The sequence below is a fragment of the Misgurnus anguillicaudatus genome, chromosome 4 (genome assembly GCF_027580225.2).
Source record: "Misgurnus anguillicaudatus chromosome 4, ASM2758022v2, whole genome shotgun sequence".
Classification (NCBI taxonomy): Eukaryota; Metazoa; Chordata; class Actinopteri; order Cypriniformes; family Cobitidae; genus Misgurnus; species Misgurnus anguillicaudatus.
Genome location: NC_073340.2, coordinates 19,155,117 through 19,176,959, shown reverse-complemented (window position 1 = coordinate 19,176,959; position 21,843 = coordinate 19,155,117). Strand labels below are relative to the sequence as shown.

General features: G+C 36.6%; 4 protein-coding genes across 6 annotated transcripts in view; 1 reads left to right on the top strand and 3 right to left on the bottom strand.

The window, feature by feature from the left end:
- The window catches only part of pkd1b (polycystic kidney disease 1b), a 30,111-nt gene extending 29,260 nt beyond the window's left edge, over positions 1 to 851 (bottom strand). Inside the window, exons 1-2 of the mRNA XM_055176173.2 lie at positions 708 to 851; positions 134 to 399 (exon numbers count right to left, since the gene is read on the bottom strand). Coding sequence (XP_055032148.2) covers positions 134 to 399; positions 708 to 849 — 408 coding nt within the window. The 5' untranslated portion in view covers positions 850 to 851. The remainder of the gene's footprint in view (positions 1 to 133; positions 400 to 707) is intronic.
- A 585-nt stretch (positions 852 to 1,436) lies between these two features.
- Positions 1,437 to 6,297, bottom strand: LOC141363655 (polycystin-1-like). Its single transcript, XM_073866505.1, has 4 exons — positions 5,125 to 6,297; positions 4,803 to 4,980; positions 1,879 to 2,060; positions 1,437 to 1,615 (listed from the first exon to the last, which is right to left on the bottom strand). The coding sequence occupies exons 1-4, from the start codon at positions 5,234 to 5,236 to the stop codon at positions 1,437 to 1,439; spliced, it is 651 nt and encodes a 216-aa protein (XP_073722606.1). The 5' UTR covers positions 5,237 to 6,297.
- A 2,673-nt stretch (positions 6,298 to 8,970) lies between these two features.
- On the bottom strand, positions 8,971 to 10,427 carry mrpl27 (mitochondrial ribosomal protein L27). Its single transcript, XM_055176700.2, has 4 exons — positions 10,309 to 10,427; positions 9,835 to 9,963; positions 9,663 to 9,736; positions 8,971 to 9,320 (listed from the first exon to the last, which is right to left on the bottom strand). The coding sequence occupies exons 1-4, from the start codon at positions 10,346 to 10,348 to the stop codon at positions 9,114 to 9,116; spliced, it is 450 nt and encodes a 149-aa protein (XP_055032675.2). The 5' UTR covers positions 10,349 to 10,427; the 3' UTR covers positions 8,971 to 9,113.
- A 1,484-nt stretch (positions 10,428 to 11,911) lies between these two features.
- eme1 (essential meiotic structure-specific endonuclease 1) lies at positions 11,912 to 20,440 on the top strand. Of its 3 annotated transcripts, none has more exons than XM_073866894.1 (9): positions 11,912 to 11,925; positions 12,385 to 13,114; positions 13,545 to 13,672; positions 16,086 to 16,175; positions 16,563 to 16,675; positions 19,239 to 19,386; positions 19,491 to 19,606; positions 19,706 to 19,895; positions 20,047 to 20,440. In XM_073866894.1, the coding sequence occupies exons 2-9, from the start codon at positions 12,427 to 12,429 to the stop codon at positions 20,221 to 20,223; spliced, it is 1,650 nt and encodes a 549-aa protein (XP_073722995.1). In that variant the 5' UTR covers positions 11,912 to 11,925; positions 12,385 to 12,426; the 3' UTR covers positions 20,224 to 20,440. The 3 variants fall into 3 exon arrangements, with proteins under 3 accessions (XP_073722995.1, XP_073722994.1, XP_055032674.2); XM_073866893.1 differs by having other exon boundaries at positions 11,920 to 11,999; XM_055176699.2 differs by lacking the exon at positions 11,912 to 11,925 and adding an exon at positions 12,095 to 12,301.
- Positions 20,441 to 21,843: the final 1,403 nt, after the last annotated feature.

Sequence of the window (21,843 nt, the reverse complement as noted above, 5' to 3'; positions counted from 1 at the left end):
CAAAAATTTGAGGAACCTCACCACACAACCCAGGACAACATTTCTGCATGTTGCCATGGCAATAGTCATATGAGCAATTTAATTACTGATGTCAAACACTCAAGTATTGATTAAGTCAGGTATTGCTACGTACACTGATATATGTGTGGTCGGCACTTGGGTCCAGTTTCAATGCCATGTCTGCCATCAAGTGGAAGAAAGGTGATGCCGCAGGGTAGCGGGGGGGCAGGGTGAACACACGTCCCCTGATAGAGGAGTGGTATGGGCTGCAAGGACTGGTGACAGGTAGACAGATCTCCAGCAGATGACACCAATACTGCCCACTGACACAGCCCCCAGTAGTGTTACACATGGGCATCATGGAACAGCAGCTGAAGGCGTTTAGTAAAGAACTACAACCTAGTTGGATAGTAAGGGTTTAATGAAATTTTTATTTTGGCACAGTGTTCTTGTAGCTCAATTGGTAGATTATTGTGCTAGCACTGCAAAGGTTGTGGGTTCGATTCCGAGGAAACGTACATACTGTAATAACAAATGTATATCTAACTTGTTTAAATAAAAGCTTCTGTCAGATGAATGCAATATATAAATAAAGTGAAAAGTGTTAAAAGAGTGGGTGTTGATGGTTAGTCAGTGCTCAGTTTGCAGCTGTCAGTAGATTAACATGCATTTATTTATCGAGCAACTGCTAAAATGGCACAACTCACCTGGTGGCACTAGGTGATGAGTTGGGCTGCAGTAGGGCCGTAAGATTTGAACTCTAGCGAAGGTCACCTGATCACTTGGCTGCGTCACCAAATCTAAAGACATCACTTGACCCTCTTGACTGAAACAAAGACCTGGAAACATCATTATCTGGGCATACACACATTTAATTTAAAAAAGGGCACCACACACCTTATTCAGGGTCAAAGCAATATTTAATTTAATTTGAATGACATATTAAAGAAGCGTTCTTTTTAATTGGTTGTATATCTTGGTGTCGTTTGTTCATTGCAAAACATCACAATGGACAAAAATAAAAATCTGAAAACAAATTGGTTGTAAATTCACACACATGAATTGGAACACTGGTCCAATAAGACATTTATCTTTAAAAAGTAGGGCTTTCAAAAGATTAATCGCATAGAAAATAAAAGTTTGTTATTGCATAATGTGTGTGCACTGTGTGCAATTATTTTGCATAAATAAATACAAACACATGCATGTATGTACTTAAGAAACATTTACATGTATATGTAAAAAATGTCAAAGAAATGTACATAAACAATTACATCCTACATTTAAACCTGTTTTTGTGTATTTATATATACACATAATAAATACACACAAATATATTATGCAAACACAAACTTTTATTTGGTATGTGATTAATCCCAATTAACATTTTGACAGCCCTAATATAACGGTCTATACAAGGTATTTGTTCCATTCGACTAGAAAATACCATCATATCCATGCATAATAAATATTTTAATAGGAACATGCACTTTTACCTCAACCCTGCGTTGACCTGGGTCTGGTGGAGAGGGTAGTAGTTGAATCTGGGGCACTTTGTATATGGCTGACATTAGTGGCACACCTGTCACATAGCTCTCAGATGATGGCAGAGACACTTAACAAAGAAAGTGCAAAGCATTTCTGTCAGTAAAAATTTCTGACATGGTTTTGACACATGGCATGTGAGCTGTAAATAACTTTATAAAGCAGTTTGTACTAACTCCTCTGCTCGGTTAGCATTAAGGTATAATTTTTGTTTGAGGAAGTTAAGCACATAAGTGTAATATTTTATTAAAATCCCTACACCTATGTTACGATCATTTGGATAATGTTACTGTTCCCCTTGCTTAACTGCAGTAGAGTATTGTGTTAGCCCACCTGATATCTTTCTTTGACAGATAATGGAATTCTCATTGTCACATATTTCATTCATCCACTGTCCGGTGGCCAAAGCCATTGAAGTACACACTTTCATTGGGTCTTCAGGCTGAAAGGTTGTAGCATCCGAATTTTCAAACAGACCCTGTGCCATTCCATTTCTTAGCCAAACAGAGGAGTCCCTGGAATTTAAAGAGAGCAAAAGCAAATATAGGATAATCCCTTTTTGCAGAAAAAGTTACAAATTGAAGCCTATACAGTTTTGCTCATAACTTGCAGAATTGCCCAAATGTTTAAAATATAAAAAAAGAGGATACAAATGTTTTTTTTTTGTTTTTTTAATTTAATACTGCCTTGAATAAGCTTTCTCACATGAATAGACATTTGCATATCCAAAAGACACAATAATGATTTAAATAAAATATATTATCCAGATTATAGTTTACGTATCCTTGATTCTTAATACTGTGTGATTTAACCTAGACTATAAATGTTTTAAGGCTTTTTAGTTGTTAGTTGTTCTTGTGACCATTGTTTGTCAATTAAACTGTCCCTCTTCAGAAAATTTCTCCCAGTTCTTTGCTTTAACATCATCTTCTGTTTATTTGACCTCTTTTCAACAGTGACTACACACTGTAAAAAATCCAATTAATGAAATGTTGGAAGGGCAAAAATATATAAGTTAAACCAATTTTCTTGTTTGGGCTTAGTTGAGTAGACATATTATTTTAAGTCTAGATAAATCTGTGTTTAAAACATTACATGAATGGTTATTTTCAAATTCAGTCAACATTCAGAATGGCTATGTTGACTGAACTAATTAAGACAAATCTGGTCAATATGTGGACTTATGACAGCTATGTTTCCTGACAACAAAATGCTCATAATATTACTGTTATTTGGTAACAACATGTAATTGTAAGAGTTGTTCAGGCGTGAATGTATGTGCTTTAAGTTTAAATATGCGGTCGGTTAATAAAGATAGCGTCTATTTAAAAATGTGCTCGGACACTTTCGGACGGAGAAGAGCTCCAGATGAGCTCCAGAAAATCACCGACACTTAAGCGCTAACACCCCGCCCAGCGCAGCCTAGCCTCGGCAAGCCCATCAGAAATCGACTGCTGGCTCTGATATCTCTGTGGCGTTTAAACATGCGATTTAATTCATTTTAATTTCTTATACTCAATAATAAAAGGTTTACCGGTATGTTTTAAATCATATTTTAGGATTGCACTTAAATGATATCGCTGTTGAATGATATTTCATATCTTTCACATTTGTTATAACTGGGCTGCGTCCTGCCTGCGAATTTGCACTTCAGAGCTGAAGGAGCGAGTGGAGAAATAGTCCCAATATCATAACAATCTTAAAAAAAAAATCTAAATATACCCGTGTGCATGCGTGTGTGCATGTATGTATGTATGTGCGTGCGTCTGTGTATTTTGAATTTAAAATGTTTTAACTCGGAAGGATCTGGATTACAGGTCATTTCATCTGAGATCAATCCGCACGCAACAGCTGGAATCACTTACTGTTTCACAGGACACACGTCGTTAGCCGTTTCCTCAAGTTCACGTCAGGTAAGTGTTTGTAATTAAATGTTAATTTTAGAATATATTAATCTGCAAAGACGCAAATACTCGACGTTTTTGTAATGATATTTTTGTAAAGATATATTTAGAAGTGTGTTATGTTATGTGACCGAAGTAAAGTGGAGCTATTTTAGTTAAGAGGGCCTGGATATAATAGGGTTGGTTTAACGGACAGGGTTTAGAACTCTGTCTTTATTATAATTTGGACATTTTTACAAACAAACCTTATAAAATGCAATACTGGCGTGCATTTTGAGACAAAACAATAGCACTCATATGTTAAGAGATGTCAGTAAGTTATTTTAGTCAGTGAAAAGCCCTGTTCGAGAAAACCGCCCAATAGTGTTTAATGTGTGATGTCTGAGGGAAATTTGGCCTAACGTTAACGTTATTTAGGGAATAAAGTCTTTCACCTTCAAGCTTTATTATATTAAACATGTTATTTATGTATGTGTGTGTGTTTATATTCCTCTGTTTATTAAACCAGAGCGGTGATGATGTGGAAGAGGCAGACCAGAGGGCTGAAGAAAGTCTCCTAAATGACCCTGCAGGTGTTCTGACTGAATTTGGAGTGCTTTTTGGACTGTTTTATGCCCTCTATTTAAAGAAGACTTAAATGTTCAGTCTGTATGATAAGTGAATAAGTGAATAAAAAGCTTTTGTTTTTATGTGACTGAAGTTAATTATTTTGTTAAGAACACCAGCATAAATTATTTGATAAATAATTTAAAAATGTTATTAAAAATCCCAAATAATAAATATTAATTGAAGTAACACATAAAACATTGAGTAAATAATTAAATTTTAATTGACAGAGTCTTTGCTGTAAGTTTTTAAAGATTCAACTGATTAAAACATTTTAGTTGAATGAACTATAAAGCTAATTGAGCAAACATACTTTTTTATATTTGAGTCAAGTTTGGGCCAACTAAAAAACATCAATCCAGGAAACACTTTGGAGACAGAAATTGAGTGAACGTAAAATTTCTGTGGAACTAGTTACTAAAAAATTATTCATTGAGCCAACAATTTATTTTTTACAGTGCAGTATATGAGGTTAATATTCCTCTTTTCAGTCTGAGAACAACTGAGACATATACCCAATTTTTACAAAAGATGTAAACATTTAATGATGCTCAAAAGCATCACAATACACCAAGAGTCAGGTGTAGGCAAATCTTTGAACAGGATGATCAGTGTAAATTATTACACTGATAATGCAAGTGTAGGCGTGTACTTATTTTTTGTTTTGAAACAAACTTTTACTTTCTCTTCATCACACAATGAATTTGAACAGATTTAATGCCCTTAAAACTATTAGAAGTTTCTTACATTTGAAATGAATTTTGTATGAAGGTCTGAACAGTCACACTATCCACCGTAGCAAGATCTCCTTCATTTTCTCTTTGACAGATGTCTCTTGCTCCCAGCCATGTTGATGTAAATGCTGGCATCCAGTAACAGTGCAAGCCATCACGATCAATTTTTGCTCCAGTTGGGCAATACTTTTCTATTGAAAAGCATAAAATAATCCCAAAGCCATTGTGCTAAGTGGAATCCACAAATATCAAGCACAGTTCATGCAAGGTAATGTGATTAAAAGTAATTAGAAACAATAATATCCATAATAAGCAAAACAGATAAAACATCTCACCACTTAAGCTGCTTGTACAAAAAGAGAGAATCCAAATAAATAGCAGGTGCACAATATTTGCCATTTTATCTGTTCCCCTGGTGCATAATAAGTATGAAATATAATGAATCATACATGAGAGAAACTACAAGAAGGTTCATATCATGGTCTGGTTGTTTCCATTAGGACTCTTCCTGAACTTTTTGCTTTTGTGCAATTGCACTGCCTTTAAATATCTCTCTCTCTCCCTCTTTCTCTCCGGCCTCTCTCTTAGCTTTTGTGTTTTTCTCCTTTTATTGCTTGGTGACTTATTAGCATTGTGCATTTCAATACATAGTCGTGCCCCCACCCGTTAAACATTCGGATGACTTTTGGTGTCTCACAGCAACAGGAGACAGTGGACAGACTCCTCATTAACATGCTGTAAAATCCCTTCTGATGAATAGGCCATAAAACCATTCATCCGGGTAAAATGCGTCACCTCATAATTTTTTACTCTAAAAACATCTAAGTATATAACACAAAAAGAGCTGTCTAAATTAAGCATCATGTGTGCCTTTAGAATAGAGCATCTTTTCAACTTTACTTAGCAGAACATTGCAGTCCAAAGCCTCTGTTCAAACAAACACTTGAAAATGTATACTCAACCTTCAAACAATAGTTTATTTTGGGACTTTCAGGACACGCTTGCAATCTCCTCTTCAATTTGAATGTACAGAAAATAAGAGAGAAGAAATGCAGAAAATCTTCTCTAGAGACGCAATGGCTGTTGCTAAGCAACAGAGTAGATAGAGCAAGGGTTGACAGTCATTCTTTTCAAAGTGAAGCAGACAGACGTAACAACGGTTTCTTGGCAGTACACCGGGGCATAGCTTTCAGGAGTGAACAATAGAACAGCATCTAATAGGTTTCAAGCAAAGGCCAATGAGAATTAGATGATTGCATTCACATGACCTTTCTCCGAAGCTCTGTGCAAAATCTTGCCTTTAACTGATCTAGATTTTACATACGGAATATCAGACTGCGTAATTCTTGGTATGAATCATAAATACGGGTTGATGAAATAAATAAGAATAAAGAAGAAATTTCATTAGATAATGTTTTTGATCATACACTGATCAGAATTACACGTGCGTAACATTGCAATGACCTGTGCAAGGTGATAATGAGACAGGGGGTTTTGAATATACGCAGTACCAGAGGGCAAAACCATTTCTCCATGATGAATCGCAATTAAACAGCTACCCCTGCTCCTGGAGAGAATGATAATGAAAGGAATATTGGATTTAAATTATATAAAGTATAATCAACAGTGACAAGCCAAAAATGAAAGTTTTCTAACATCCTAAATTCTTCCATAATGCTCAGTGTTTTTATGTTTTATTCCATGCCATTAAGGGGCAGTTTCCCAGACAGGATTTAGATTATCCAGGACCAGACGTTGGTTATATTAGTAAATTTAGGTCGTTTTTACAAACACACTTTATAAAAACCAATACTGGTGTGCATCTTGAGACAAAACAATGGCACCGATATATGTTATGTCAGTGCAAGATGTATTTAAATTAAGACCGGGAATCCGTCCCTGAATGTGTAGTAAATTATAACTTATGAGATTAGTTTTAAAATGTGTCTTTTAAAGGAGACATACCATAAAAATCTGACTTTTTCCATCTTTAAGTGTTATAATTGGGTCCACAGTGCTTTTATCAACCTAGAAAATGTGAATAAGATCAACCCAGTAACTTAGTTTTGGTAAACTATTCTCCACAAGCATGTGAAAAAATTGGTTGGCTCCCCTGGTGATGTCAGAAGGGGATAATACCGGCCCTTAATCTGCACTATCCAACCATGGCACTGCTATTTAGTAGAGAGGTCAGCTCATTTGCATTTTAAAAGACACACCCAAAACGACACATTTTTGCACACACCTACAAAGTTAAAATTTTAATCTGTTATAATAAATTATTTGGTATTTTGAGCTAAAACCTCACATATTTGACATCATAAAAAAGTCTTGTGAAATGTCCCCTTTAAGTAATCAAAATCACAAAATAATTTCTTTCAATTTACTTCCTTTTTCTTGAGCTGCATCAGCTTTATGCTTTAATACAGTGGTTCCCAAACTTTTTCAGCGTGCGGCCCCCCTTGTGTACGGTGCATTCCTTCGCGGGCCCCCAAAGAAAATTTGTGACAAAAAAAACGTTCTAAAACTCAACATTATAATAAAAACCCATTCAATTATATAAAAAAGTAGTGCTTTTGGTTAGTAGCCTTATTTTTTAGGTTTAATTACACAGAATTCATGATAAATTAATGTACGGTAATTCATAAGATGTCATAAAACTGGGGCCCCCAGTTTAAAAACCACTGCTTTAATGTAAAGGCAATCTCTATAACAATGCTCAAAAGATTTTCCTTGAATATTTATACATCCGCATCATAAAAAAGAGTTTAGCTTGAAAAGTACATTATCGTCCCTGGAGAGAGGAAAGTGTCAGCACAGTTCATAATGAATCCTTTCACAATACTTACACAGAGAGATCAGCAACAGCTTCTCATTTGCCATCTTTCCTACGTTGTACTGGAAAATCCCTCTTATTTCTCATTGGCTTCCCCCAACCTGAGGAAATTCTCAGGCTTTGTTTCTCCTAATCCTACCGATACACATGAACAACACACTGAGCCCAAATGAGCAGCTATAAAGTTAGTTCTTGTCTATTTTAGAAAAGAGATGGTCTAAATCCTTAAAAGATCAATATGTGCAGAAGTACAGGAAACACAAATAGATAAAGTCAATGAAGCATATTAAAAAACTACTAACAGGACAATACTTCCACACTAACAAAGGGATGGTTTCCCGGACTGATCTTAGGTCTAGTCCCGGACTAAAATGCATGTTTGAGCTGGGCCTTCATTTAAAAACATCTTGTACTAACATATTTTATCATATATCAGTGCTATTGTTTTGTCTTAGGATGCACACCAGTAATGATTTAATTAAAGATATGCTAAGGCCTAGTCCTGGATTAAACCCTGTCCAGGACAATTATGAAGGTGGCAATATTTAAAATGCACGCAAAGAAAGACTGGTGAAGAATAAACGGGAAGCGCATGACCATACAATGCTTTTCAGTGGTCTAAAGGGTCCACTGAAAGAATGTGCAGAATGACTTCCAATGATCCCTTTTATAACCTCAGAGATCTGGGTTTGAGGGGCAATTAAATTACCACACGACCTTGGCATTTGTCAAAAAAACAGTAGGTAATTCGGACAGACATTTTATGCGGGTGGTTGAAAAAGAAAACTGACATTCAGGATTCGGACAGCACTAACGTCGCTGACTACCCCCTATAAATGATGAAAATACCTTACGTCCCCAAGAAAATCAATTCCCATCTGAATAGGGCTACAGAAATCTTTTCTTTGTATGCATTTCTAAATTGTAAAGGTGCAAGAATATATCGACAAATGCAAGTATTGCGATATTTCGCTTGGCAATACTGTATCGATAATTTTTTTTTTTTATAAAAATCATACAAGATTCATGACAGTTTTGTTTAGAGTTTACATCCCGACCACTAGATTGCATTTTTCTTATCTCTAAACAGTGTGGTAGGGGCGCACCATCATTTTTTTGCTAATGTTTGCATATGGTGGTATGTTTCTAAATGACAGCTTTCCTAAAACTATATCCTGGTTAAGTTCCTAAAATAGGAAAGACCACAATATATCATTGCACGGTAAAATATCGCAACACATTGCATCGCAACGACTCTATCGTGAGATTTATGCCAATACACAGCCCTACTAAATTGTAATATCACCTCATTTGAGTTTTTTATGTGCAAGGGAACAATGCGGTATTTGGTAAAAATGTTTATTAGAGTAGGATATAACTGCATAAATACAAATACATTTTATATAACATCAGACTCGAGCAGTGGTGTACCAATCTGAAAAATCCAGATCAAAGTGTACTTTGAGGAAAAGTTATGGCAAGTCTTTTTCATACCATGTCCACTAGTTTAAATGTATTCTCCTGTTTTGTAGGTATGACATTGACAAAGGTCTTGTAGAGAATTGCACCCTTGGGAAGTTTTGGGATCACATCACGGGCTTCAGCACTTCGTGGTGGAGGAATGTACACTTCCTTGGTGAACCTGACAATACCATCCTCAAGGGCATAAATGGTTTTATTGGTTCCAATACCAACCTGTGAGGACATAAAATTAGAAAATAAACCAGATTAGGCAAATTCTGTACAATTAGATTTTTTTTCATAGTTCAATATTTACAATCATTTTAAAGCAATACTATAATCTGTAATCCACAGCTTATTTACAATTTACATTGTTGAAGTAATACATGTCATTAACTACTAATATGTACAAGTGTAACATATTAGTTTTCTTATGTAAGTATGTAGTAGGTAAAGATAGCTAATATAAAGTGGGACCTAAATAATGTTACATGCTACTTTGTCCTCTCACTTAAGCTGTCTTGAGAAGATAGTTAAATCTCAGATAACCATTAAAATATAATGATAACGTCTTACATGTGCTCCAGGATGCCAGCGCATCAGACCTTTACGCTGTGTTGCGAGTATGTTGCCAGCATGCACAAAGTTCCCTTACGAAGGAAAGGATAAAATATTATGCAAGGTAATGTACGAATATGAAGACATTTTTTTTTATATTAGATGAAGGTTAGTAAATTTAAGACAGTACCATCTTGTTTCTTGAAACCATATCTGCGGCCAGCACTATTCCCTCCGAGGTTTTTACTACTTCCTCCTGACTTCTTTGAAGCCAGTCTTGTCAATACTACTGTGGGGGTTTGGCTTGACAGCAGGATACCTAAAAAAAATCAGTTTATTGCAACGTTAAAGCATTATTTACTTCGTTGTCTTTGATTTAATAAAATGCATGTGTGGGTGTTAATAAAAATAAACTTAATATTAATTTACGATACATAAAACACATCACTGACAGTCTTTGAGAGTTTTAATGTTGCTGATGCTGCTGTCAGTGTCAACATTAAACACATGCTGACTGAGCTACTGTTAGCGTTTAGCATGCGATCAATCTACCGTCATTATAAAATGATAAAACGATAATTTCTAATAACCAGTTGCCATTTACACACGAGTGTATTTTTACAATTTCAAAATGAAACATAGTAATAATAGTCATTACACTTACATGTTCTGGACTTCAGCATCAAGGACGTGAGTGCCGCCATTTTGAATGACGTGCATGTGACGCGCTCACGCTGCTGGTTCGACGCGCTTACGTCATCTTTCGGAACCCCGGGAACTGCAGGATTTGAATGGCTTTATCTAAAGCAGAAGGATTATCTCGGTTTGTTTATCCCTCCCTATCTTTGTATGTTAAAGACTCTTATTGTAAAGATATAAATAATTTGTTTTATTCTTTTATTTGGAAAAACAAATCTCAAAAACTAAAGAAAAGGGTGCTAACTAATAAGAAAGCTGAAGGAGGCTTGGAAGTACTTTATTTTGAAGATGTTAATAGAACTTTTAAAATCAGTTGGATTAAAAAATGTTTGAGTAATCGTAACTCCTTTTGGAACCACATCCCACACAGTCTCTTTAACAAAATAGGTGGGTTAGATTTTCTATTAACCTGTGACTTCAATATTTCCAAAATTCCTCTTAAGTTATCCAAATTCCACCAGCAAGTGCTGTTAGCCTGGAAGATATGCTATTCACATAATTTCTCTCCTCATACTTCCTTCATTTGGAATAATGCCAACATAACAACTGGTAATAAATCTTTATTTCTAAGAAATTGGTTTAAAAGGGATATTAATCATCTTATGAATATGTTTGATAATTATGGAAATATTTTACCCTATGAACAATTTATGCAAATCCACAATTTCCCTGTGCATTTCAAGGAATTTAATTCAGTCTGTAAAGCTATTCCTCTTACTCTTATTCATCTTGTTAAAGGTCATGTTCTTTATAACTCTAAAATAATGATAAAACCCAAATTAATGTTAAATGGTCTTGAACTGACTGATAAAAAATGCAATAACAAACATATCTGCACTATATTACAAAATCAAAATAAATTAAAACCCAGAGGAAAATTCTTTTGGAACTCTATTATCGAGAATATTAATTGGAAAACAGCTTGGTTAATTCCCTTTAAATATTGTATAAATAACAAAACTAAAGAAATACATTTTAAGATTTTGCATACCATTTACCCTGTTAAGTCAATAATTTCAAAATATTCTGATATTGATGATTTATGTTCCTTTTGTAAAATTGAGAAAGAAGTGTTAACACATTTATTTTTTTATTGTAACATAACCCAAGTTTTTTGGAAAGAATTGGCAACCTATATTTTTAGTAAAGTAAAGGATAAATATTTTTTTTCTTTAAAGGATATCATTGTACACTATGAAAACAATGCAAACAAAGATCTTGAGTACATTGTTAATTTATTCATATTACAGGCTAAATTCTATATACATAAACAAAAGTATTTAAATGCATCACCAATTTTCAAGGTGTTTTTAGCAGAATTTGAATGTTTTATTTCTTCTTTAAAATTGTTAAAAAACAAAAAGTCATTAACATGTTTAAAGCACTATGACATTATTTTCAAATGCCCGATGTCCAATTAATATTATATTTTGTTTTGTATAAACTGTATAATGTTATGCTCTGTTTTGTATTCTTTTACTCAATTAAAAAAAAAAAAAAATAAAAAAAAAAAAAAAAAAAAAAAAAAAAAAAAAAAAAAAAAGAAAAAAAAAAAAAAAAAACTAAAAAGGATTTGAATGGCGTGAGTAAAGAGAAGCTAAACGTTCACAAAAATGTTCATATGTAAAACTAAAACATAAAACGCATGATGTCGAGGTAAAAGAGCGTTGTTATGTAGTTTTTAATGTCTGAGCAGCAAGCTTTCTTTGTTGTTGTATTTGTGTTGGTACTATCTGTTAGTGTGTGTGTATTTCGAAACCAACTTTTGTTTTTCTTTGTTTTTCCAGCTTTTGTTTTACTGGTTCAGTAATAGTAACTGTAACGTTTACCATAGTTCTTTTTGCATGGGACGTTTTCATTTATATGTATGCGTTTGACGTGACTGCTTACAGTATATTGCATTTAACATACAGTTTATCAGTATGTGTGATCCTGGGATCGAACCCATGACCTTTACGGTGCTAATGTGTTGCTCTATTAATTAGTTAGTTAGAGTTGCAGGAACACAGTGTTTTAAGTTTAACTTTGTCTCTACTTTCAGTGCATGAACCACATATGTTTGGATGATCTATGAGGGCTCAGCATGACGTCCATCAGTCGACCTGGATTTCTCATAAGTGACAGTGACTCCAGTGATTCAGAAGAGCTTCCTGTGTTTGATTTCTCACAGACTAAAACCAGAAAGACTGACATGGTGGTTTTAGACCATTCAGACTCAGAAATGTCTCCTGTCACCGGTCCAGTTTCATCAGGGGCCCGTGCCTCTGCCGGGGCTGCTGGACGTGACGTCTTGATGGTTAGCAGTGACAGTGAAGAAGAGGCCATGATTCCTTTGGCTGTTAGACTAAAACAGAAACAGTCTGGTTTGCCTCCAGCAGTCAGCCGGACTTTCAGTGCGGTGTCTAATGGATGCTCACGGCCCTTAGATGTTCCAGACACATTACCTGCACGGTACATTAACCCAGAGGACCAGCCGGTAGTCCATAACAAGATCTGTAATAACATAAAGCAGAGCAACTCCGACTACAGTGCACCATACCTCACCAAAGAACCTCCTCCGGCTGAAAATGGCACTTACCTGGCCAAACGTAAAAAAACGCCAGCAGAGGTGGAGGCTGCCAGACAGGAAGCCCTTAAGAAAAGAGCAATGCGAGAGCAACAGCAGGAAGAGAAAGAGAAGGTGAGGTTGGAGAAGAAGGCTCTGGCTGATGCTGTGAAAGCCCTAAGGCCAGAAGAATGCATCAAACACATGGTAGTGACGGTGGACCCAGGTAGGTCCTGTAAATGTTAACATGAATGTTCTGTAATTTAAGAAAATATTTCTATTAAAAGGACATTTCAGATATATCTTTGGGTCAAGATCTGACACCTAAACTTCTTTTTTCAAATCAAATTAAAGTGCATTTTTAAAATTCATGTTTACTTATTTTTAATATTGTGATGAAAGAAAACAAGCTAACACCATTTCCAAGTTTTCTAAACAAAATTGCATTGTGAAGAATGTGATGGGTGATACATGATGGGTGCATGAAAATGTACCGTATAGCAGGACGGACCCACGTCACGTGGCACTTTGACTCCAGTATTGATCTGCTTTGTGCTCTTTGATCATTTCCCTAAGTTGTTAGAAAGCAACAGCATGAAGTATTAAGCTGCATTTGCTGAATGGATTAGTATTGATTATCTGTCTGCTCCCCACAGGTCTGCTGCAGCTGGAAGGTGGCGGTGCTCTCCTGACGTCCCTGCATGCCATGGGCTGCAGCTGTGCCATAGAGAAGCAATCCCTCCCTCGAAGCGTTACCTGGGCTAGACGCTCAGTCGGTCACCAGGCAAGATTGTGTCCCATGCATACACAAATGCACAACACAAAAATTCCAAAATTCTTCCATCAATGTTAAAAATTAAATAGATTTGATAGATCACACGTTTTGGAAATATCTCATATATGAACTGATTTATTACTTAAGATGTGACCCTATCTGTGAAATCCAGGCTTAAGTCTCATAATCTAATTATGAGATTAGGAGCATCAAAATTTGAAATCAATCATTGATATTAAAGGGACACTCCACTTTTTTGAAAATATGCTCATTTATCAGCTCCCCTAGAGTTAAACATTAGATTTTTATAATTTTGGAATCCATTCAGCTGATCTCCGGGTCTGGCGGTACCACTTTTAGCATAGCTTAGAATAATCCATTGAATCTGATTAGACCATTAGCACCGCACTAAAAAAAAAATAAGAGTTTTAATATTTTTCATTTAAAACTTGACTCTTCTGCAGTTACATTGTGTACTAAGACCGACCGAAAATTAAAATGTGTAATTTTCTAGGCCGATATGGCTAGGAACTATACTCTAAGTCTGGCGTAATAACCAAGGACTTTGCTGGCGTAACATTGCGCAATAATATTATGCAGCAGCCGAAAATAGTCCCCTTGGTAACTTTCAATAACAGGCGACTATTTTTAGACACTGCGTAATATCATTGCGCCTCCTGCAGCCATGTTACGGCAGCAAAGTGCTTGATTATTACGCCGGAATGAGAGTATAGTTCCTAGCCATATCTGCATAAAAAAATCACAACTTTCAATTTTCCATCAGTCTTAGTACACGATGTAACTACAGAAGAGTCAAGTTTTAAATGGGAAAAATATCAAAACTCTTTGGTTATTTTTTAGCGCGATGCTAATGGTCTGGTCAGATTCAATGGATTGTGCTAAGCTATGCTAAAAGGGCTAGCGCCAGACCCGGAGATCAGCTGAATGGATTCCAAAATGGTAAAAATCAAATGTTTAACCCTAGGGGTAGGGCTGTCGCGGTAACCGCATGACCGCGCTACTGACAAGCCCAACCGCATGGAAAAAAAGCAACCGCAACAACCGCGCCTTTCATGTTAAATTCATGAAACTATATGCCGCCTTGTTTTTCACGTCATGCTGACATGTATATTAAAGGCCAAATAGATTGTCAAGAGTTAAGAGAGTAGGCCAATTTGTTTTTCGTAAATTTCAATTAAAAATGTAATACTTCATATTTCGTTAAATCATAGTGAATGTGTGAAAAAGTAAAACTGAGATGACAGAATAACTGTGGCGTCGTCTCCCTCTAGATCCAGTTTTAAAGATTAAAAGTACTTTAATATAACTGATCAACCCAAATGACGCCAAAATATAACTGGTTGCTTACCAGCATTAAAACCTCATAAAAAAGACCTTATGGTTTTTTCTTTGTGCATCTGCAGCGTCCGCTCCGTGGATGCAGCCAATATAACGCGGCGGTTGCTTTTCTGAACTGACTGACTGCACACTTGACTTTCACATTTAAATATCCAAGTTTTTCATCAACAGTATCTGCGTGAAACATTATAAACACCGATGATCATCTGCCGACTCGACTGTTTCATCACATCCTCTATACACGGAGAGTCTGCTTTATTAACGGCTTTTCCTTCGCTTTGCGTGAGGCTGAGCTAAACGTTTCCGCTTTTTGCTTTTTTACTCGCATATAATTCTACATATTTTTGACAAAGGAAGACACAGGATATAATGTAAGTTATTATAGATAGCATTTAAGCTTGTTCTGAAATGATGACAAATATTTGTGACTAAATATGACCTCTCCAGCTTAATTTAGCCAAAATAATGATACATTCGTTTTCATACTTTATATATAAACGTTAATTTATCTACTATAGTATTATTAAAATGCCCTAAATTATTATGCATTGCCTTCTGAATTGCATTCGTTTTGTACATTTACAGGTGCACAAATACTGGCTAATTTTAATTTCTTTAAGACACTGCTGTGTTCTGTATTTGCCGATGCTCTGTTAATTTGCGCTTAACAAGCCTAAATGATGTTCTTCAATTTATTTTAGTTTTCTCAAAAATATATCTAGCTGTAGTATAGCTTGTGTTAATCATTTTTTTTCATAAGGGGGAATACCTGTAGCCTACCCTTCATCTATTAGTTGACCTCATTGTTCTGGATTTAAAAAACATTTTATTTTAGTAAATGAAGGCGGTAAAACCGCATACCGCGCTGGTGAGCCACGCAAAATCACCGCAAGGGAAATTCCTTCACCGCGACAGCCCTACCTAGGGGAGCTGGAAAATTAGCATATTTGGAAAAAAAGCGGAGTGTCCCTTTAACATACATGTTTTGAAGATGCAGTGATGTCTCAAACCTGGGTAGAATTTAGGAACTAAACCTGTGACATGGTTTTTGTGTTGTTTGCAGAATGGTGAGGTGGTGACTATTCCAGAATCACATGCTGTAATCCAGGTTCCAGTGGATGACTTTGTAACCATGATTAACAACTTCTGCAAGGTAGGCGTATTATGGTGTAGCACAGTGTAATTTCCTATTGGACCATTATAATGACTTAATTAACCATTAACAGGATGATTGTTTGATTTGCTGGCTGTGGCCTTTTTGTATGATGTGGTAACTAAAGATGCAATTAAGAGAGTTTTGTGGCCGAAAGGGCAGTACCAGTAAAATTAGCAGTTTTGACCTTTTCAAGAAGTGTCGGAGTGATTAAATGTAATGAATTGAATTACTGGATCACCACTCAATTATGTTAAAATTACCCATTAGGTCTTTAAAGTATGCAGTTGCTCAATCAGTGAGACGTGCGTGTCTTTAGTTTAAATGACCTTTGTTTTTTTCTGAAAATAAAGACTAAAGTGTGGTTTTCTGTTTTTAATGTAAAAGCAAGGCGACAATGAAAGTGGTACATCTCTGACCACCTGGACCCGTGGGCTTATGAGCAAGAACCCAGGCAGAACCCTCAGCATTGTTGTGATTGACATAGAGAAGTATTTTAGGTGAGTAGCTTCCTAAATTAGAAAAAAATAGATTTATTACCAGTTGTAATGTCAAATTTGAATCACAATTTTAATAAAGACTTTATGTAGGTGCTTTTACATCCATTTGAGCTTTAAATTCCTGTGGTACACTTGATCCATGGGTTTTTAAGTATTTTATGAACTAGAGGATGTATCAATGTAATTTTTTGTGGTGATCGATTGTATGCCACAGCTTCTGAGCTTGCTTGAGTTGTGTTTAACCTTTAATATTTCATTACGAGATTGTGTATTTTGATATTTATGGTGTGTGCTCAGCAAATGTTAAAGGACATCACATCAAAGTACCTCTAAGTAGGACTGCACTGCACAACTATTTTTTCAGTAATAGTTGATATTACTTGATAATGAAAAGTGTTCAACGAATGTCATTATCGATTCGTTTGCTGTATAAACAAGGAGCTTGCACTGTTTGGGGCAAATGTGCCTCTATGCAGCTTGCGCTCTTGCGTTCATTTGGGCGTGTGGGCAAGGAATGTCACAAACCAAACTAATCGCTAATGAAATCTGTTGAACATTATTTTCATTATTGAATATTATATCAGTTATAATTAAATGTTCTGTTACCCCTACTGCTAAGGCTGTTGATCAAAAATGATTTCAAATTATTTAGATGAAATTCAAATGAACAAATTGCAATAAATTAGATATATTAAAGTCACACTGTGGGGAAAATCTGTTTTTATTGTTGTTTATATATCTATGTGGTGTTTTTAATTAGTTTTAAGACAAGCCATGTGCAAATTCATAAATTAAAGGCGGGGTGCATGATTTTTGAAAAACGCTTTGGAAAAGAAAATCGGGCAGAGTACCAAAACACATTTGTAGCCAATCAGCAGTAAGGTGCGTGTCTACTAATCGACATTGTTGCCTGAGTTGCATATGTGTGGGGCGCGTCTATCAAAAGAAGGTCCAGATTCTATTGGGGTAGGGGCATGTTTATTTAGGTGATTTCAAAGATCAACATTGGCTTTCAGAGATCATGCACCCTGCCTTTAAAGGGATAGTTCACCCAAAATGAAAATTCTATCATCGTTTACTCGCATGTTGTTACAAACCTGTATAAACTTCGTTGTTCTGATAAACACAAAGGAAGATATTTTGAGAAATGTTTATAACCAAACTGTTCGTGGACCCCATTCACCTTTATAGTAGGAAAAAAGAAACTATGGAAGTAAATGGGGTCCACGAATGGTTTGGTTACAGACATTTTTCACATTATCTTCGTTTGTGTTCATCAGAACAACAATATTTATACAGGCTTGTAACAACATATGAGTGAATAAATGATGACAGAATTTGTATTTTTGGGTGAACTATACTTTTAAGATGTGTATACTAAATACAAGGTGTTACTACCGCGGGAGGAGCGAGTACTAGTCATGCAACACTATACAACACTGTTTAACTTATGATTCACTACATGTTTGTGTCATTTATATAATTTGCACGCGTCTATTTCCAACATAAGACAGAAGTCTTACTTACCGCATGCAACTCATGACCCGGTTGGGACTTTTCAATGAAATCCAGCACATCAAACACACACGCAAAACTCCGCTGCTAAATGGTAAATGGATGGTTAATGGACTGCATTTATGTAGCGCTTTTAATAGACCTATGGCCATCCAAAGCGCTTTACAAGTTGCCTCACATTCACACATACATTCATACACCGACGGCGGTGTCAGCCATGCAAGGCGCCATCCGGCTCGTCGGGAGCAGCTGGGGTTAGGTGTCTTGCTACCCCGGATAAACAAACTATATCCATTGTTTACATAAGGTTGAGTTTTGAAATTAAACAAAGCTGTCACGTGATGTGATGTTTGTAAGTTCTAGCGTCTCCCGCTGATTGACAGGTGGGCAGGGTTTTCCGGGGAAAGTGCCCATAAAAATAACTGATATGTATAAAAACCCTTGCAACGTCAGCTGGACCTGTAATCGAAAAAAACTTTCTGAAACTTGTACGAACCCTGGCAAAGTGCATTCGGCACAGAAATACTCTGTAACACACCCAACTGCTTTTTTGACACTTTGCCTACGTTTAGCATGAGGAAACAACTCTATAACTGTGTTTATAAGTCAGAATGCATGAAATACCATTAAACCACCCCTTTAAAGCATGAAGAAATTACTGTGACAGGTAAAACATTTATTTTTAACTGATAATTTTCTTGACTACAGGGAGGCTTTAATATTGGCTTATAAGACAGTAGACGGTTTTTATTCAGTATACTTAAAGATAAGTCAATCACTGGCCTACAGTGTACAGTAATTCATCTTGCAGTTTCTTCTTGCCTCAGTAAGCATTGTTTAGTAGTCGAGACGTATTGCCTGTAGTAGCAGTTAGAGCTGCAGTGACTGTGGACATAAAGGTTGTACTTCAGCTGAAATGCTCCAGTCCAGTGTAACCGTACCTAATAATAAGAAATGTATGTAAAGGTCATGATAAATTGCATATATTTTTTATATTTAATATCACTTAATTAACACAAAAAATAGTATAATATGCACCGTTTTGCAGATCTCTTAATTCAAAATGTCAGAAGAAATACCGCGAGGCAGTGCTGGGTGAGGAGAAGGACGTGGGACCTCAGGCAGGGCAGAAAAAGAGAAGAAAGAAAGATGATATCAAGCAGCTTCCTGAGGTCTCACGAGTGCAGGTGGAGGAGGTAAGCCGAACCACCTCATTGGCAGTCGATTCATGGCTGACTTTTGCTTTTATAGAGTTGCATCTGATGTTCTCATCCTTTCTCTCCCCTTACCTGTCTATCAGGCTTTGGTAGACTTGCAGCTACATACCGGGGTGCAGGTCCGTTTCCTCTCGACCTGGAAGGACTTCACTGATTTTATTACCATGTCGACCAAGGCAGTGGCAGAGGCACCATTCAAGTGAGTGGGAAGCCAGTATTTCCATATTTATAGCTTTACAACAAGTTGCTTTGTGGCTCATTCTTTTGGTGTTCTGTTCTTTTGTTGTTGTTTTCTCAGACGCGAGCGAGAAAACACCGGTTTTACATTTTGCTTGGAGAGTGAATGGTCAGGTGGTCATAAGGTGGACCGGGCAGGGAAAGGCTTACTGCAGGTTTGGAAGAGGCAAATTCAGCAGTTGAACCGGGTCAGCCCTGATATGGCCAGTGCTATACTTAGCGCCTATCCCTCTCCTCAGCTCCTTGCTCAGGTTAGCACGCAGAAACTGATATTTTTATGACGGTATTTTAATTATGCCTCCTAGCTTTGCACCTAAATGGGACATGCATGTGCATATATCATTGATGCGTTGTAAGGTTTGGTATGGGTGTGTTCTCAAATACATATTTTGTTACCTGTAGGCATATGCACGGCACAAATCAGAACATGAAAAAGCTGGCCTGCTGTCAGACGTGCTGATTCGTCGCGGAGAGGGCATTACATCTACAACCCGCAGAGTTGGTCCGGAGCTTTCCAAGCGACTCTTTCTTTTGATGACATCATTTGATGCCCAGCAGCCCCTTGATTCAGCTGTGTAGGTGCCTCTGTCTCTGTGATTATGTTAGGACATTGCAGAGATATTTCAAAAACACATTATGGCGTATGTTTTTGCATCCTTTCATTCTTTGTTAAGGATGTTGTTTGTGGTATTTTTTACATTTAGGATGTGCCTAAAAGTGCCCGATATCAATGTTTTATTTGTTTATTTGTACTATACAGTACATTGTTGTTATTAAATATATTTTCTAAATAACATTTAACGCATTTTTACTTTTCCTTATTCCTGAATTCCCCTTCAAACCTTTTTATAACTTTCTGCACTGGACAGGGAAACTTTCAAAGTTTTCAGATTCTGAAAAATTCTTAGTTTTCATCATCTCATTTCATTGGCAAACAACCTTGGAGCAAGAATACGTTTCATCATACATCTGAAAAACTGTTTGGGCTTGCAGGGTTCCAACGTGTCCTTGAAATCCTTGAAAGTTTGTGAATCTGGGGGAAATAATTCAAGGCCCTGGGAAGTTTTTGAAAATATACATACATAGATACAGGTCATTGAAAGTGCTTGAATCTATTTTATGCAATAAGTTTTTTTTTCTGAAAAAAATATCCATATTCCCTGTGTAGTGTAGGATAATATCCAAAAATGTCTAGCCTTTTTAAGCACACGTGCTAAACTGTTCGCTTTAAATGCTTATATCTTCTGTATCCGAATGTTGATTCATACCAAAATGCTTTTTTGCATAGTTGTGTTTGAAAACGTCTCGGGTTATATATGTAACTGTTGTTCCCTGAGAAGGTAACAAGACGCTGCACCTCCCTTGCCATAATTCCTGCATCCCCGCAACGCCGTCTTTGGCAATATTTCAGATAGCAATATATTTCCTGGCTCCCGTGTCACCCTGTCTTTGTCATTAAGCTTCACCATTGGTTGAATTTTATATACACATTTAGATCCCCTTACCCCTGGAGACGTCCCCAAAGTGTCACTGCAGTGACGCAGTGCGAGTTCCCTCGAAAGGGAACTGTAACAATGTATCTTAAAAGGTAACACGATGTAACCTTGCTCTCACTTGAAATGTGTGCCCACATTTAGTCTTGAATTTGAGGGTATTGGACCTGAAAAGTCCTTGAAAGGTTATTGAATTTGAAGGTGTGGGAACCCGGCTTGGTTCTTGATGTACACTTAAAGTTTTTCAGTGTGACCTAACCCACATGGCAGCTTGTTAAGAGCTACAGGTCAAACCCAGCTCGTTCACTCATGTTGTATCCTAACACACTTTAGTGATGTTATGCAGGGGATTGATAATTGCAGGAATAACAGTTTCTGCTTTGGCTCTTTTCACCGTGACACGCCTTTGAGAACCAAAATGGCCCCCTGAGCACCCCATACTGACTGTCTAGGGACTGTAAAGGCTCATGGCTCATTTCCAGCATATTAGAGAATGGCACCTGACCAAGGAGTGTCGTGTTGCCTGAAATGAGCAGTGGGGTAACGAGCCATTAAATGTGCTTAAGAGATGAGCTGCATGCTTCATCCCTGTCCCTGAAGGCAGTATTTCCTCTACAGTTTAAGGGATGGCATAACAAACTATGGCTAGTAGGTGTGCACTTGGGTCCAAGGAAATTATATGAGCTGAATTATAGCAGCTTGAAAG